Here is a 14413-nt window from a genome sequence, read left to right as displayed (position 1 = left end):
TACAAAGATAGACGCGGGGACGCTGCTGGTTCATCGTCCAACTGCTGGATTGCCAACAGTTTCTATTGGACCGTGCTTAGAAGCTGCTGTTGGTTTGCACTGGAGGCTTTAGACTTTCACCTCCTAAGCCAGGAGTGCCTAAACCCCGGCCCGGGGGCCACTTGCGGCCCTCGGGAGCTCTCAATCAGGCCCCGGGGAGACCCCAGTCTCCAATGAGCCTCTGGCCCTCCGGAGACTTGCTGGAGCCCATGCTGGCCCAACGCAACTGCTCTACCTCTCACCTGAGCTGTGGGACGCGGGCTCCCTCCACTACTTGCTGTTTCACATCTGTGATGCAGCAGTAGCAGTGAAGGAACGGCTGGCGTTGCTTTGTGCAAGGCCTTTATTCATTCATGCAAGTTCCATCTCTAATACATTCATTTATGTAAATTTATTCAAATTTTAAATTGTAAATTCTTTTTTCCCCGGCCCCTAACATAGTATCAGAGAGATGATGTGGCCCTTTTGCCAAAATGTTTGGACACCCCTGTCCTAAGCTGAGTGAAGTTTGGGGGAAGGGAAAGCCTCTGGACAAGAGGAATTGGCAGGGAGTGTTAGTTAGCAATAAATTGTGTGAATTGCTCTCCAACCGATAAGGTGTAGTAATTCCTTTGCACACCACTGCTGCCGGTTCTGGAGAAGGGGAGGTGTTAATTAGCCAGAAAGAGGGCACTGGAAGGAATATCTTGCACGGAACAGGGTGCTACGGGTGCCGGAGCTTATCTGGAGCAAGAGAATGAATGCTTCCTTACCCCAAGGTTCCTGCTGGAGTTCTTTCCCACATAGGATGCAGCCGTTCCGGTGCTCTGCAGAGCAGGGGATAGGATTGAGCTGCCACCTGGTGCTTGTGGGCACAATCCTGTACGTGTCTACTCAGAAGCAAGTCATATTGTGTTCAATGGTACTTACTCCCAGGAAAGTGTGTATGATTGCAGTCTAAGACGTACTGCTTCTGAACTGTAATAGATGAGGCTGCTGTACAGACTAAGAGAGGGCCGATGAACCAGCCGTGTTCCTTGTGTTCTGGCCCTAATTGCCTATTGGGCATCACTACTGCATATAATATCTTTTTAATTAGGTTTTTAAAAGCCATCATTCAGTACTTGACCTGTTTTTCTCTGTGTTTGTGGAGCAGCGGCTGATTCCCACCCTGGTGGCAAGGATTAAAAACTCCCCATGTCAAAAGGGTCCCGGTTATTTACGATGTCGTTTGGAATACAAGCTTTTTATTAAAATAAAATACAGCCCAACAAATTCTAATGGCCTCGTAATTCTTTTGCCCTCTTCCTTTTTGGTGCTGGCGTGTGAAGCATGATGTTCCTCACTCCTGTCTATTGCTGAGCACGTCCCTGCTGGCTGCTGCTAAACGCACTTTATTGGGAAACTTTTCTTTTGTGCGCAGTTAGTGAGGAAGGAGAGACCCGTAAAGGCATTGATTGAACCGATCAAATTCCAAACAGAATGCAATGCTCGGTGTGCCTTTGTGTGCCTCTTTTTCTCCCTTTCGTTGTGTAGAGCCTGGATCCCAAGTCTGAGGCTTTGAAAAGTTAATGGCAAAGGTTTGCTGTTGTCTTAATCATGGACAGCAGAGAGACTGTAGGCTCTGACACACAGCCAGGTCATGGCTGAACCCCTTGTAGTTCTGATGGCAAAACATTGCTTGTGCCCCTGAAACACAAAAAAATCTGGGCTTCTGGGCTGCTTCCAACTTGGAAAATCTTTAGAGGCTATCTTAAACTGTATCCTGAACTGTATCCTGAACTGTATCCCTAGCATGTATGCACTGCTGAAACAGACGCCTGCGTTGGCTCGGTCATGTCGTGAGAATGGGTGATGGCCGGATCCCAAAGGATCTCCTCTATGGAGAACTCGTGCAAGGAAAGCATCCTACAGGTAGACCACAGCTGCGATACAAGGACATCTGCAAGAGGGATCTGAAGGCCTTAGGGATGGACCTCAACAAGTGGGAAACTCTGGCCTCTGAGCGGCCCGCTTGGAGGCAGGCTGTGCAGCATGGCCTTTCCCAGTGTGAAGAGACACTTGGCCAACAGTCTGAGGCTAAGAGGCAAAGAAGGAAGGCCCACAGCCAGGGAGACAGACCAGGGACAGACTGCACTTGCTCCCAGTGTGGAAGGGATTGTCACTCCCGGATTGGCCTTTTCAGCCACACTGGACGCTGTGCCAGAGCCACCACCCAGAGCGCGATACCATAGTCTTTCGAGACTGAAGGTTGCCAACAACAGGCATCCTGAACTGTCGCTTCTTGGTGCAGCTGTAATGCCAAATTTATTTTTTTTATACTCCCACATTTTTATACCACCCATCCTTCTCGGAGTTGGGTGGTGTACATAATATCTTCCCTCCTCCTTGTCTTCGCAACAGCCCTGTGAGGTAGGTGAGGCTGAGGGATAGAGGCTGCCCCAAAGTCGCCCAGGAAACTTCACAGTTGTGCCGGGATTTGAACCTGGTTCTTCTAAGTCTCAGTCCAGTTCTCAAGCTGCTACACCATCCTGGCCAAACCATAGTTTCTCCAAGCAGTGACTTGTAGACTAGCTTTTGGTCACAGTTTGTTGGGCATTTGCAAGCTATGGTATGCTGAACAGTGTTTCAAGCATTGCGGCAAACTGCATTTTGGTGTTCTGTCCAAACAGTGTGTCAGAGAGGCGGAATGGATGTGTTGCTACCACATTGTGGCTGGAGGTTGACCTTGGGGACATCCTTGTCCTGATTTTAGAAATGAGCTATGTCAGATGCAAGGGAGGGCACCAGGATGAGGTCTCTTGTTATCTGGTGTGCTTCCTGGGGCAATTGGTGGGCCGCTGTGAGATACAGGAAGCTGGACTAGATGGGCCTTTGGCCTGATCCAGTGGGGCTGTTATGTTCTTAACTACAATTCCCAGGAGGCCTTGCAGGTCTCTTGTTATCTGGTGTGCTCCCTGGGGCATTTGGTGGGCCGCTGTGAGATACAGGAAGCTGGACTAGATGGGCCTATGGCCTGATCCAGTGGGGCTGTTCTTATGTTCTTACAGCTTTATGCCACTTTGGATGGACTTTCTGTGGGTTACTCAGATTAGGAAGGCCAGGCTCACAGGTGTGTGGGGGGGCGGCCCTCAGTTGCAGCTGGGAAACCAGACAATAAAGAGATTAACTTTATTATGGGTTTATTTTTAATGGTCAATCAGCCTGAATGACCTGAATGAGCCTGAATTTTTAATGGACAATCAGCCTGAAGAAAACACAGGTCATGGTTCAGGATGTGGACTCACCTCCTTGCATTACAATCTCTGCACATGAACTGGAGGTTGTCCATGACTTTGTGTACCTTGGCTCAACTATCTCCGACACTCTTTCTCTCGATACCGAGCTAAACAAACGCATCGGTAAAGCAGCTACCACGTTTTCCAGACTCACAAAGAGAGTCTGGTCCAACAAGAAGCTGACGGAACATACCAAGATCCAGGTCTACAGAGCTTGCGTCCTGAGTACACTTCTGTACTGCAGCGAGTCATGGACTCTTCACTCACAACAGGAGAGGAAACTGAATGCTTTCCACATGTGCTGCCTCCGACGTATTCTCAGCTTCACCTGGCAGGACAAAGTTCCAAACAACACAGTCCTGGAATGTGCTGGAATCCCTAGCATATATGCACTACTGAAACAGAGACGCCTGCTTTGGCTCGGTCATGTCTTGAGAATGGATGATGGCCGGATCCCAAAGGATCTCCTCTATGGAGAACTCGTGCAAGGAAAGCGCCCTACAGGTAGACCACAGCTACGATACAAGGACATCTGCAAGAGGGATCTGAAGGCCTTAGGAGTGGACCTCAACAAGTGGGAAACCCTGGCCTCTGAGCGGCCCGCTTGGAGGCAGGCTGTGCAGCATGGCCTTTCCCAGTTTGAAGAGACACTTGGCTCACAGGCTGAGGCAAAGAGGCAAAGAAGGAAGGCCCACAGCCAGGGAGACAGACCAGGGACAGACTGCACTTGCTCCCAGTGTGGAAGGGATTGTCACTCCCGAATCGGCCTTTTCAGCCACACTAGACGCTGTTCCAGAACCACCTTTCAGAGCGCGACACCGCAGTCTTTCGAGACTGAAGGTTGCCAACTACGACAATTTTTAATGGTGGTGCAGCAAACCTTTCTATTATAGTAAGTGTGCTTTGGGTGCATTGTGGGAAAGTGGCGCATAAGTCCTGTGGATGGTGAAATTGGAGGGCAGCCTCCCCCTTATAAACCAAATTGCACTAACCTGTGGCGCAAGCAAGGGATTGTTTCCTGCCGTGAAGGATAGCAATGTGAGATGCAGTGGTTGGAATCCCTTTCCTTTTCTTCTTTTTGTACTTAAAAAAAGAATGAAACAAATTGGAAGATAAAGCAATCTAAGGATAAGGACCATTAAGCAAAGGAAGGCTCTTAGCTGCCGATGAGGGAGATGGTTATCTCTCCCAGTTGAATAAAATGCTAGGGAGGGTGGGGGTGTGTGTTCAGGCAGGCTTGATAGCCTGGGAGGCCTCTTCTCTCCACACCTGTTGCAAGCAATATGCACATGGGGTGGAACAGGATTTACCTTTGGATGTGTGCCCTTCCCAGGTGTAACTGGATGTTCCTAGTTCTCCCCTCTCCACGGTTGGCTGGCTATTGCAGCCCAGCTTTGCTAGTCTTGCAAACTGGCATGTGAGTTATTGGGGCTCAAAGGCTTTTCTAACCCCCTTGCCCCTGTGGACGAATATCGGCAATTTACGACTCGTCGGGCAGCCTGCACAGAAAAGCCTCTTGGCGGTTTGCAAAATCTGCTTTGTTCGGCTCCCTGGAGCAGTGATGAAGAAGGCTTCTGCCTGAAAGGTGCTTTCAGCATGTCAACGGACAAACCTGTTAGGGCTCTGGAACCAGGCAGGTGTCCATCTAGTCCAGCATCCTGATTCCCATAGTGGACATGAAGGCAAGCACCCTCTTCCCCCCCCCCCCCCAGGCCAGGGTGACCATAGCAGCTCAATTAGCTCCATCCGTGCCTCATTCTAGACCAGGGGTCTCTAAACTTTTTGGCCAAAGGGCCACATCAAATATCTGGCACAGTGTTGAAGACCGGAAAAAAAATTAAATATAAAATTTAAATACATTAGATATGGAACTTGAATGAATGGGCTCAAATGTCCAGGATTTCTCAAAGTACCAGCTCAGCCCAAGATACAAATCACACATGTAAATAGACCCCCATTCTCCCACCCCACAAGCCCAATTCTGCTTGTGAGCCTCTCAACTGGGTCAGAGACTCTCAGGGGATCGGGGGCTGGCTGCGGGCCAGATAGAGGCTCTCCGTGGGCCGCATCTGGCCCCTGGGCCAGGGTTTGGAGACCCCTGTTCTAGACTAAGGTGGAGCATGTTCTGGCCCAACTGTGGCTCTCCGGATCCTTGCCGGGGGACTGTAGAAGGGCAACTTCATTTTCCTGCTTGACTTCTCTGGGTTGGTGCAGATCAGCTAACAGGTCTGCTCTTAATCTCCCTTCCCTTTTTCTCTCTCTTTCTCCGTGAAATCTAATTTCCTGACTTTGCAGTTGTTCTGGTCTGTTTCACCTGGACTGAAGTTTCCTAAAACAGAGGTTTTCAAAGTAGTTTTTCAATGCGATTGGAGTGATGCAGAACGAATGTGGCACAAGTTGCGAGGGCCCAGAAGCCATCTGATCTGGCATCTTGTTCGCAGAGGTGCCCAGTGGGCTACTCCTGCAGAGCCTTGAGGCAGGACCAGTGAATGGGAAGGGGCTTCTCTGTCTCTTGGCAGCTGGCATTCAGGAACATGCAGACTCGGTGCACAAGTGCGAAGTGTCCATGGCTGTCCTTAACAACGTTGTCCAATCCCCGTTTAAGGCCATCTTTGCCAGCAATGTATTGAATTCCATGAACTAAACTGTGTTGTGCAAAGCGATACTTCTCCTGATTGGCCCTGCCCTCCTGACATGGTGTTCCCTTGGGCGACCCTGAGTTCTAGTGTTACGGGAAAGGAAGAGAGACACTTCCCCCTCTCTCTGCTCTGCATAATTTATGAATTCATGTTATCTCCCCTCCCTGATGATCTTCACCCCCCTCCCAACTAGAAAGCCCCCCTGATACTTTAACCCAGGAATGCCGAATTTGCTTCATACAGAGGGCTGAAGTTAGCATTGATGGTGCTTGCCGAAAGTGGGAAGTGGCATCACTAAGCAGAAAGTGATGACACGAGACAAATGATGGCCAAAAATAAGCACCTTGTTCTGATGTGAAAACTCACTAGTTGCAAATGACAGAACATGCAAATCCTGTTCATATTTTCTTATATGAGACAACCTGATTATTAAGCTGGAACAGCCAAATTATATCAGGGGCTGTATAAACTGCTTCTGGGGGCCGTGTTTAGCCTCAGGGCCTTAACGTTTGACCCCCCTGCTTTAACATTGCTTCATAGGGAAGGCACTCCCTTAACTGTGCAGTCCTAGATGTGTCTACTCATAAGTATGTCTCTTGGGGTTCAGTGGCACTTACTCCCAGGTAACAAGATTGCAGCTTTAATCTGTTTATGGGGAAAGGCTGTGGCTGAGTGGTAGTTTAAATATTTAAACTCTTTTAAATATTTCTCTTGTTCCTTTTTATTGGATGGAACAATATGTAGCAAATGTTTGACAGTTTCCTGCAGTTAGCTGAGAAGTAAAATGCAGTTATAAAACACAAGGGTGGAGGAGTTAATTCTCCTGTGGGAAGAGGTTTAGTGAGGTGGGGGCCAAGGGAGGGCGTTCTTGTTCAGGCAGCCGTTGGCTAACAGTAGCTTGAACTATTGAATCTTGGAAGTCCACTTTCCTGCACAGATCCTCTACCACTCAGTGGTAGAGAGTGCACAGATCCTGGGGTGTGGTCTATGGGTATGTGCTGTGACCACTTGGGAGGCTGTTGATAATGATGGACTCTCCATGGATGGGGGCATTCTGCATCCATCTCTCAATGGAGAGCAACGGCAGGGGAGACACATGCTTTGACAAACTGCTTGAGGACTACTTAGATGCCTGTTTGGCCATTATGGGGTCCAGGAGAACTGTTCTCACATTGCCTACAGGAAAGGCTAGAAAGGGCCCCTGTTGGAGACCCTGGGGAGCTGCTCCCCCAAGTCAGGGAGCCCCTGTGGAACTAGATGAGCCAGAGGTCTGATTCAGTAGAAGATAGTTTCCCCCCATTCATTTGGTGGCACTCAGATCCCCTTCATTCTGAGAAGCAGCTCTGAACTCAGTGTACCTCTGTTGTCTGTGCACAGGGTCGGATTTGCAAGTCTGCCTCCCGAAAGGTCCAACGTGCTGCTCCAAGAAGATGGAGGAGAAGTACCAAGCCCTGGCCCGTTCCAACATGGAACAGCTCCTCCAGTCGGCCAGCATGGAGCTCAAATTCCTCATCATCCAGAACACAGCTGTTTTCCAAGGTAGGTGGCCAGCTTGCTGTCGTAGCTTCTTTCTGCACAGATAGGAGGTTGTGTTGCGGAGCCCTGAGTTTGCCAGCTGGCTATGTTGCCAGTTAAGGGCCGGGGTGTTTGATTGCTTGGAAGTGTCAGACCTGCTTGCTGGATTGTAGGAGAGTCTCCTGTCCTCTGTGTCCCATGTGTGACTGAGCTGTGAATGTGGGAATGATAGGTGGCTTGTGAGGATTTTGGGGTGTCTTGGGCAGCTCAGAGAATGACAGTGGAGCACCTGCTTTGTATATTGGTGGTCCCCCTGGAGCTAGTAGCAACCTGTGAGACGTATTAAGCTAGGTGGACCAAGGGTTGATTCGGGAGAAGGCAGCTTGTTGTTTACATGGCTTGTTTACATGGCTGCCGGAAGGCCTTTGGTTTGCACCTCTGTGCAGCGCATCTGCTGGAACAAAGACTCTCCTGCTTTCAGTCATAACTGACTGCCCCTGCACGATGATGTCACAACAACCCTGCCATGCACCTGGGGCAGTGATGTCACAACATCACGTGATGTTGTGACATCAACTTGTGGGTTCTTCCTGGAGGAAGGTGCCTGCTTCACATGCCCCCTTTTTTTTCTGTAGAGGCTCCCATACCCCACAGGGGAGCCAACAGGGTGCTTGAGGCCACCAGCGCTGCTGTCCCTGGGAAGAGCCCAGAGGTGACTGCCTTGTGGCGGGGTCACGTCCAGATTCTCCACGGAGGAGGGGGCGCTCACTGCAGCCCCTCTGAATGCCCCATTTCCTCTCCCACAGACCTAGGGGATTCCATCCTCCATGGGAGAAAGAATGGGGCATGTGAGGCTGCCAACACCTCCTCCATAACTAGGGGCAATCATGTGCCCCTGCTTGAGGGAGCTGGCAAGGCATGTGCCCCTCAGGCTCCACCCTAGTTAAAGTGCTGCTCCTGCTGCCTTATAGAGTCGATCTGTTGGGCTATGTAATGTAGTGAACCAGGGGACATCCACTAAAATTGAGTGTTGGGAGAGTTAGAACAGACAGGAGAAAATATTTCTTTACTCAGCGTGTGGTTGGTCTGTGGAACTCCTTGCCACAGGATGTGGTGATGGCATCTGGCCTGGATGCCTTTAAAAGGGGATTGGACAAGTTCCTGGAGGAAAAATCCATTACGGGTTACAAGCCATGATGTGTATGCGCAACCTCCTGATTTTAGAAATGGGCTATGTCAGATGCAAGGGAGGGCACCAGGATGAGGTCTCTTGTTATCTGGTGTGCATTTGGTGGGCCGCTGTGAGATACAGGAAGCTGGACTAGATGGGCCTATGGCCTGATCCAGTGGGGCTGTTCTTATGTTCTTAACTACAATTCCCAGGAAGCCTTGCAGGTCTCTTGTGATCTGGTGTGCTCCCTGGGGCATTTGGTGGGCCGCTGTGAGATACAGGAAGCTGGACTAGATGGGCCTATGGCCTGATCCAGTTGCGCTGTTCTTATGTTCTTAACTACAATTCCCAGGAGGCCTTGCAGGTCTCTTGTTATCTGGTGTGCTCCCTGGGGCATTTGGTGGGCCGCTGTGAGGTACAGGAAGCTGGACTAGATGGGCCTATGGCCTGATCCAGTGGGGCTGTTCTTATGTTCTTAACTACAATTCCCAGGAGGCCTTGCAGGTCTCTTGTTATCTGGTGTGCTCCCTGGGGCATTTGGTGGGCCGCTGTGAGATCCAGGAAGCTGGACTAGATGGGCCTATGGCCTGATCCAGTGGGGCTGTTCGTATGTTCTTATGTTCTTAGTGTTGTCTATACCAGCGGTTTTCAAACTGTGAGTCAGTGGCCCACCAGTGGGTGAAGACTCAGTTTTGGGTGGGTCGCGAAAGTGACAAGGCAGATTAGGCTGCGTGCATCGAGGGTTTAAACAACCTGGTGGGAAGCACTGTTTCCCAATCGCCATTATAGCCACTGAGGCTTGAGCGGCTGGTAAAGTGGAGCTTTTTTAGTGGGTCCTGATGTTTAACAGTTTGGGGACCACTGATCTGCGCTTACTAGCAGTTTTACAGAACGTTGGACAGGTGTTGTTCCTGGAACCACCTGGAGATGCTTGGGACCTTCTGCATGCAAAGGAACTGCCTTACTTGTGAGCTGTAGCCCCATCCCTATACTCACCCCACCAGTAGCAGGAATGGCTTAGTGGTGTCAGGAGGAATTTCTCATGCTTATAATATAATAATTTCTAATTTCTCAAGTGTTTATAATACGTTGGTATGGAAACGCATCCTGGCTGTTCATAAACGGGACCCCCTCCCTCATCCCTTGAGTTGATTTCAATATTTTTACAGCCTGACATCTGAAGGGATGGTTTGAATGACAGACACACACTCTCCGGGCCGGTATTGTTGTTCTGTGTGAATTTAATTTTCTTTCTGTTTGAAATTGCATCAGCCTCTCCTGCTGATAAAGATCAGGGGGAATTGTCTGGCATTTACCAAAATCTCATCCAGCCGTATCTGTTACTGTGTTCACTTAGCCAAGGTTATTAGATTATGAATTTCAGCCTCTGGGCTTTCTCATTATTGCAGAGGGGAAAACACGACACAAATACGGAGGGAGAAATTCCATTTTGAGGAGTACAGTTGCTGGCTGTGGAGTTTTATGCGCTGTGTGCTCCATGCATGTTTCAAGAGCTGTCCTCTGCTGGGATCCTGCCGGCTTCTGACAGTGTTAAACGGAGTCTAGCCGCGATGCAGTGTCTTGTCTTCTCTCTGTGGCTTGGCCAGTCAGAAAAATCTTCAGTCAGTTCATCCACACTACTGAAAAATTAACTTATCTGAATCCTGATAAAGAGGCTGTAATTGTCAATAACATGTTAGATGGAGGAAGCTCAGTTTTGCTGCATCTGAAGTCTTTCAAGGATAATGAGAGAGCCCTTTGTTCCTCTTGGGTTGGAATCTGTAGTGTCCTCTGTTTTTAAGTTAGGGAAGACTAGTAATGCACTTATGAAGCAAGAGTAGGGCAACTTCAGAGACTGCCCAAATTTGATCTCTGCGCTGGACAGGGGTGTCCCTGTATCCAAGGATCCCGTGTCTGTGGATTCACTTTTCCGGGGAAGACCCAGAGGGGGAAGCCCTGGGGGGCTTCCCTGGGCCTACTAATGCCTTATAAGGCATTAAAAATGTCACTTCTGGTTTCACAGAGAAAGTGGAAGTAGTGTTTTCCTTACTGTTGGACTCTCCAGAGGGGAGGGGAATGGAGCGCCCCATGGCTTTGGATGGTTTGGGGGAGGGAGACGTTTGCCTGTATCCACAGTTTCACATAACCGTTGGGGGGGGGTTCTGGAATGGAACCCCCGCAGATATGGGGGCACGCCTGTATATTCCATCTGGCTGTGGGTGCTGCTGATTGGTACTTGGGATGTAACCAATTCCTATGTGTTTATGCTGCTCCCCAGAGCTGTGGCCAAACAGAAGCATTTCCTGGCCCTTGTGTGTAGCATCGTGTATCTTAGCAGTTCCTAAACTGTGGGTCAGTGGGCCGTGACCCAATTTTTGGCAGGTTGTCTAATCTGCCTTGCCAGTTTCACAATGTACATCAAGGTTTAAACAACCTGCTATTTAGGACGGGGGAGCACTGCTGCCCAGTCACCGTTAACAGCCACAAAGACTTGAGTGATGGTTTAGTGCAGGGGTGCCCAAACCCCGGCCCGGGGGCCACTTGTGGCCCTCAGGGGTTCCCAATCTGGCCCGCAGGGAGCCCCCAGTCTTCAATGAGTGTCTGGCCCTCTGGATACTTGCTGGAGCCCATGCTGGCCCGACGCAACTGCTCTCAGCATGAGGACGGTTGTTCAACCTGAACTGTGGGATGAGGGCTCCCTCCACTACTTACTGTTTCACTTGCTGTGATGCAACAGTGGCAGTGAAGGAAAGGCTGACCTTGCTTTGTGCAAAGCCTTTTATAGGCCTTGAGCTACTGCAAGACCTTAATTTATTCATATAAGTTTTGTTTTTAATAAATTCATTTATGTAAATTTATTCAAATTTTAAATGTAAATTAATTCTTTTTTTCCCTGGCCCCCGACACAGTGTCAGAGAGATGATGTGGCCCTCCTGCCAAAATGTTTGGACACCCCTGGTTTAGTGGAATGTTTTCTTAACTGGGTCCCAATGCTAAAACGTTTCGGAACCACTGGTGTATCTCATGGTATCTGGGCCAACAAACATTTGTCCACTCTTTGTGCAGTGGAAGCCTCTCCTAGGAGAGAGTTGTCTCCAAAGTCAGTAAATGCTCGGTTGGGGGTGATGCCTCCATTTTTTGCTATATGCAGTTATTTTGGTTCTTGAAAGATGACTTTCAAGAGAGAAGGGGCACTTTTGATGTTGCATTCCTGTTTAATCACTTCAGTGGCGCCTGTGCCACAAATCTATCAAATTTGTGCAGCAAATCTATCAGATAGCCAGTCCTAATGTTGGACTCCACTAAAATCAAGGCTGAATTATGTATTTTGTTATGATGAAAATGTCTGGATTTTATTGAGTTTCCTTGGAGAAACTTGATTATGCTTGAAGTCTGTAAGATAAAAGATCAGTGTTCATCTTCCAGGTTTTTAAAAATTGTTTTTATAAAGGAATATTCTCTTAATGCCTTCTTTCCTCTCTAACTCAGTCAGTTGCTACACCTTTTAAAGCCAAGGTGAGTGAGTGAAATTTCAACACAGACCTCTTTGTGTGTTAAAAAAAAAAAAATACATGTTGGCATTGAGCCTATTTACAGGTAAATTCAAATGTGCCAAGCATCCATTAGTTGCGGGAAAGACAAGATGGATTTTGCTTTTGAGGGATCTGTTTTTTTTCCAGGACTGTTTTCTGTGGAATTGAAATAGTTGGGTGTTCTTAAAATTCTGCATGAAAAGAGCTGGTGGTTCATTATAGTGGTATTTTGAACGGGCCTTTCATTTTGAAACCAATTAGATTTGACAATACGGTGCAGGGCTGTGTTTGATCTTTGTGGAAAGAAAATCCAAGCCTGGTTGGGGCAGCTGTTTCTCTTCCTGTGTTTGTGTTGCTGTTCAAAAGGCATTTTGGAAGCCTGTGTTGTCCTGATGTTTCATAGGAGGGAAGGAACCAAGTACAGACTCTGGGACTTGGGAGCCTGCAGGCTTTAGTATATTTCTCTGCTGAAGGCCTTTCGCACAACACACCTCTGTTGGCAACCTTCAGTCTCGAAAGACTATGGTAGGCACAACGCAAGCTTTTTTAAAAAAGCAATAAAATACCTGGTTATAAAACAGTGTTCACATTAAAAATGAACAAAATCTCGGCAGCAGGAACATAAGAACATCAGAATTGCCCTGCTGGATCAGGTCAAAAGCCCATCTGGTCCAGCTTCCTGGATCTCACAGTGGCCTCAGGGAGCACACAACACCACAAAATACCTGTAACTGTTGCCATTCCTTTGCATCTGGCATTCTAAGGTAACCTACTTCTAGAACCAGGAGCTTGCACATACCCATCATGACTTATAATCTTTTCCTCCAGCAATCTGTCCAATCCCTTTTTAAAGGCATCTAGGCTTTCAGATACCATGACCTCATCCTGTGGCAAGGAGTTCCACAAATTACATGCTGCATAAAGAAGTATTTTCTTTTGTCTGTTATAATTCTCCTGACTCTCACTTTTGGTGGATGTCCCCTGGTTCTGGTGTTGTAAGTAGAGGGATGTTCTTCTCTCTCTCTCTCTCACACTCTATCCATCTTCGGAATAATCAACAGAAGCATTCAATCTAAATCAGGGAAAATAAACCCACTGTATGCCAAAGGCTCAACAAAATAGAACTGTTTTAGTTGGAATGCCTTTATGCGGTGTCCGGTAGGTGCTCCCGGAGGTAGACTTTGGAAGGCTACCAAAAACAGCTGCCTCCTGTGTTCCTTTCCAGAGTTGCAGCTCTGATGGTGAAAGCCTGGACACGGGGGGTTTCTGTCTGTGATCTTAGTAGGTGGGCAGATCTGTGTGGCAGAAGGTGGTCCTCTTAAATGCACTTTGCATCGGTTGCTGCTGCTAACAGTTTCTGAGCGTCACAGAGATCTTCAGGCTGCCCTTTGATACCTTTGATCTTACCAGGTTTTTATTATTATTACCATAGGTAGATTGCCCTTTAGCAGGACATCAGAAATCTGGACTACTGTATTCCAAAATCCAGACATTTTTGTCCAAGAATACTTTTAAACTTTCTGTAGTGTGAACACGAGGTCATGTGCTCATTCCCATGTACAGTATAGGTACAGGCTGGGATTTCTCTGCTCTGTGGTGTGTTCCTGTACAGACATTAGAGGCCAGCTGACACCCATATGGGTAACAGTGAAGAGAGCATGAGAAGCATCTCCCATTATATTCATGCAATTATTCTGAAATCCAGACACCTTCTCAAGCAGTCTGAATAAGGGATACTCAACCTGCATTATTAGAAAACGTTTTAAAGGTACAACATGTTCATTTCTAGTTTTCTCTCTATGTACATTGGGGTCCTCTGGAGCATGTCAGTTTGTACCTGCTGCTTACTACATTGCTTTCCAGCCACTGTGCAACTTCATCGTGTGGCGGTAATATGGTCAATAGTGCCTTGTTGCTTAGAGGCATTGTCCTGCTTGGCCTTACTTTGCTGGAAGAGAGGCTGAGTAAGTGGGGCACCGTGGGGCAAAGGGTGGCTGTGAGGCTGTCTGGCCCTTCAGAATTGGCTCAGCTTGGGGGGTGCAGAGTCAAGCCCCAACTGTGGGGCCAGCTGTCCACCGTGCATGCATGACTGCTGTCTTTGGCGACGGGGGTGGCGCCTGCGAAAGGGAGCATTTGGAAAAGGGAGACTTGTGAAGCCGCGCCAGAGTGAGAAGCCTGGAGGTTTTTGCAGATGAAACTGCCAGAATTTCTCCTGCAGGTGGTAATCGACTTTCCTTGTTTTGAAATCAAAAGCTGTGA

At 48.4% G+C, this 14413-nt stretch overlaps 1 protein-coding gene across 1 annotated transcript in view; it reads left to right on the top strand.

Annotated features, from left to right (window-relative positions):
* GPC3 (glypican 3) overlaps positions 1-14413 on the top strand; it is a 172927-nt gene that overhangs the window by 14467 nt on the left and 144047 nt on the right. Inside the window, exon 2 of the mRNA XM_066640180.1 lies at positions 7313-7474. Within this exon, the coding sequence (XP_066496277.1) occupies positions 7313-7474 (162 nt within the window). The remainder of the gene's footprint in view (positions 1-7312; positions 7475-14413) is intronic.

This window comes from Tiliqua scincoides, chromosome 12 (genome assembly GCF_035046505.1).
Source record: "Tiliqua scincoides isolate rTilSci1 chromosome 12, rTilSci1.hap2, whole genome shotgun sequence".
In the NCBI taxonomy this organism is placed as follows: Eukaryota; Metazoa; Chordata; class Lepidosauria; order Squamata; family Scincidae; genus Tiliqua; species Tiliqua scincoides.
This window is presented reverse-complemented; position numbering and strand designations above follow the sequence as displayed.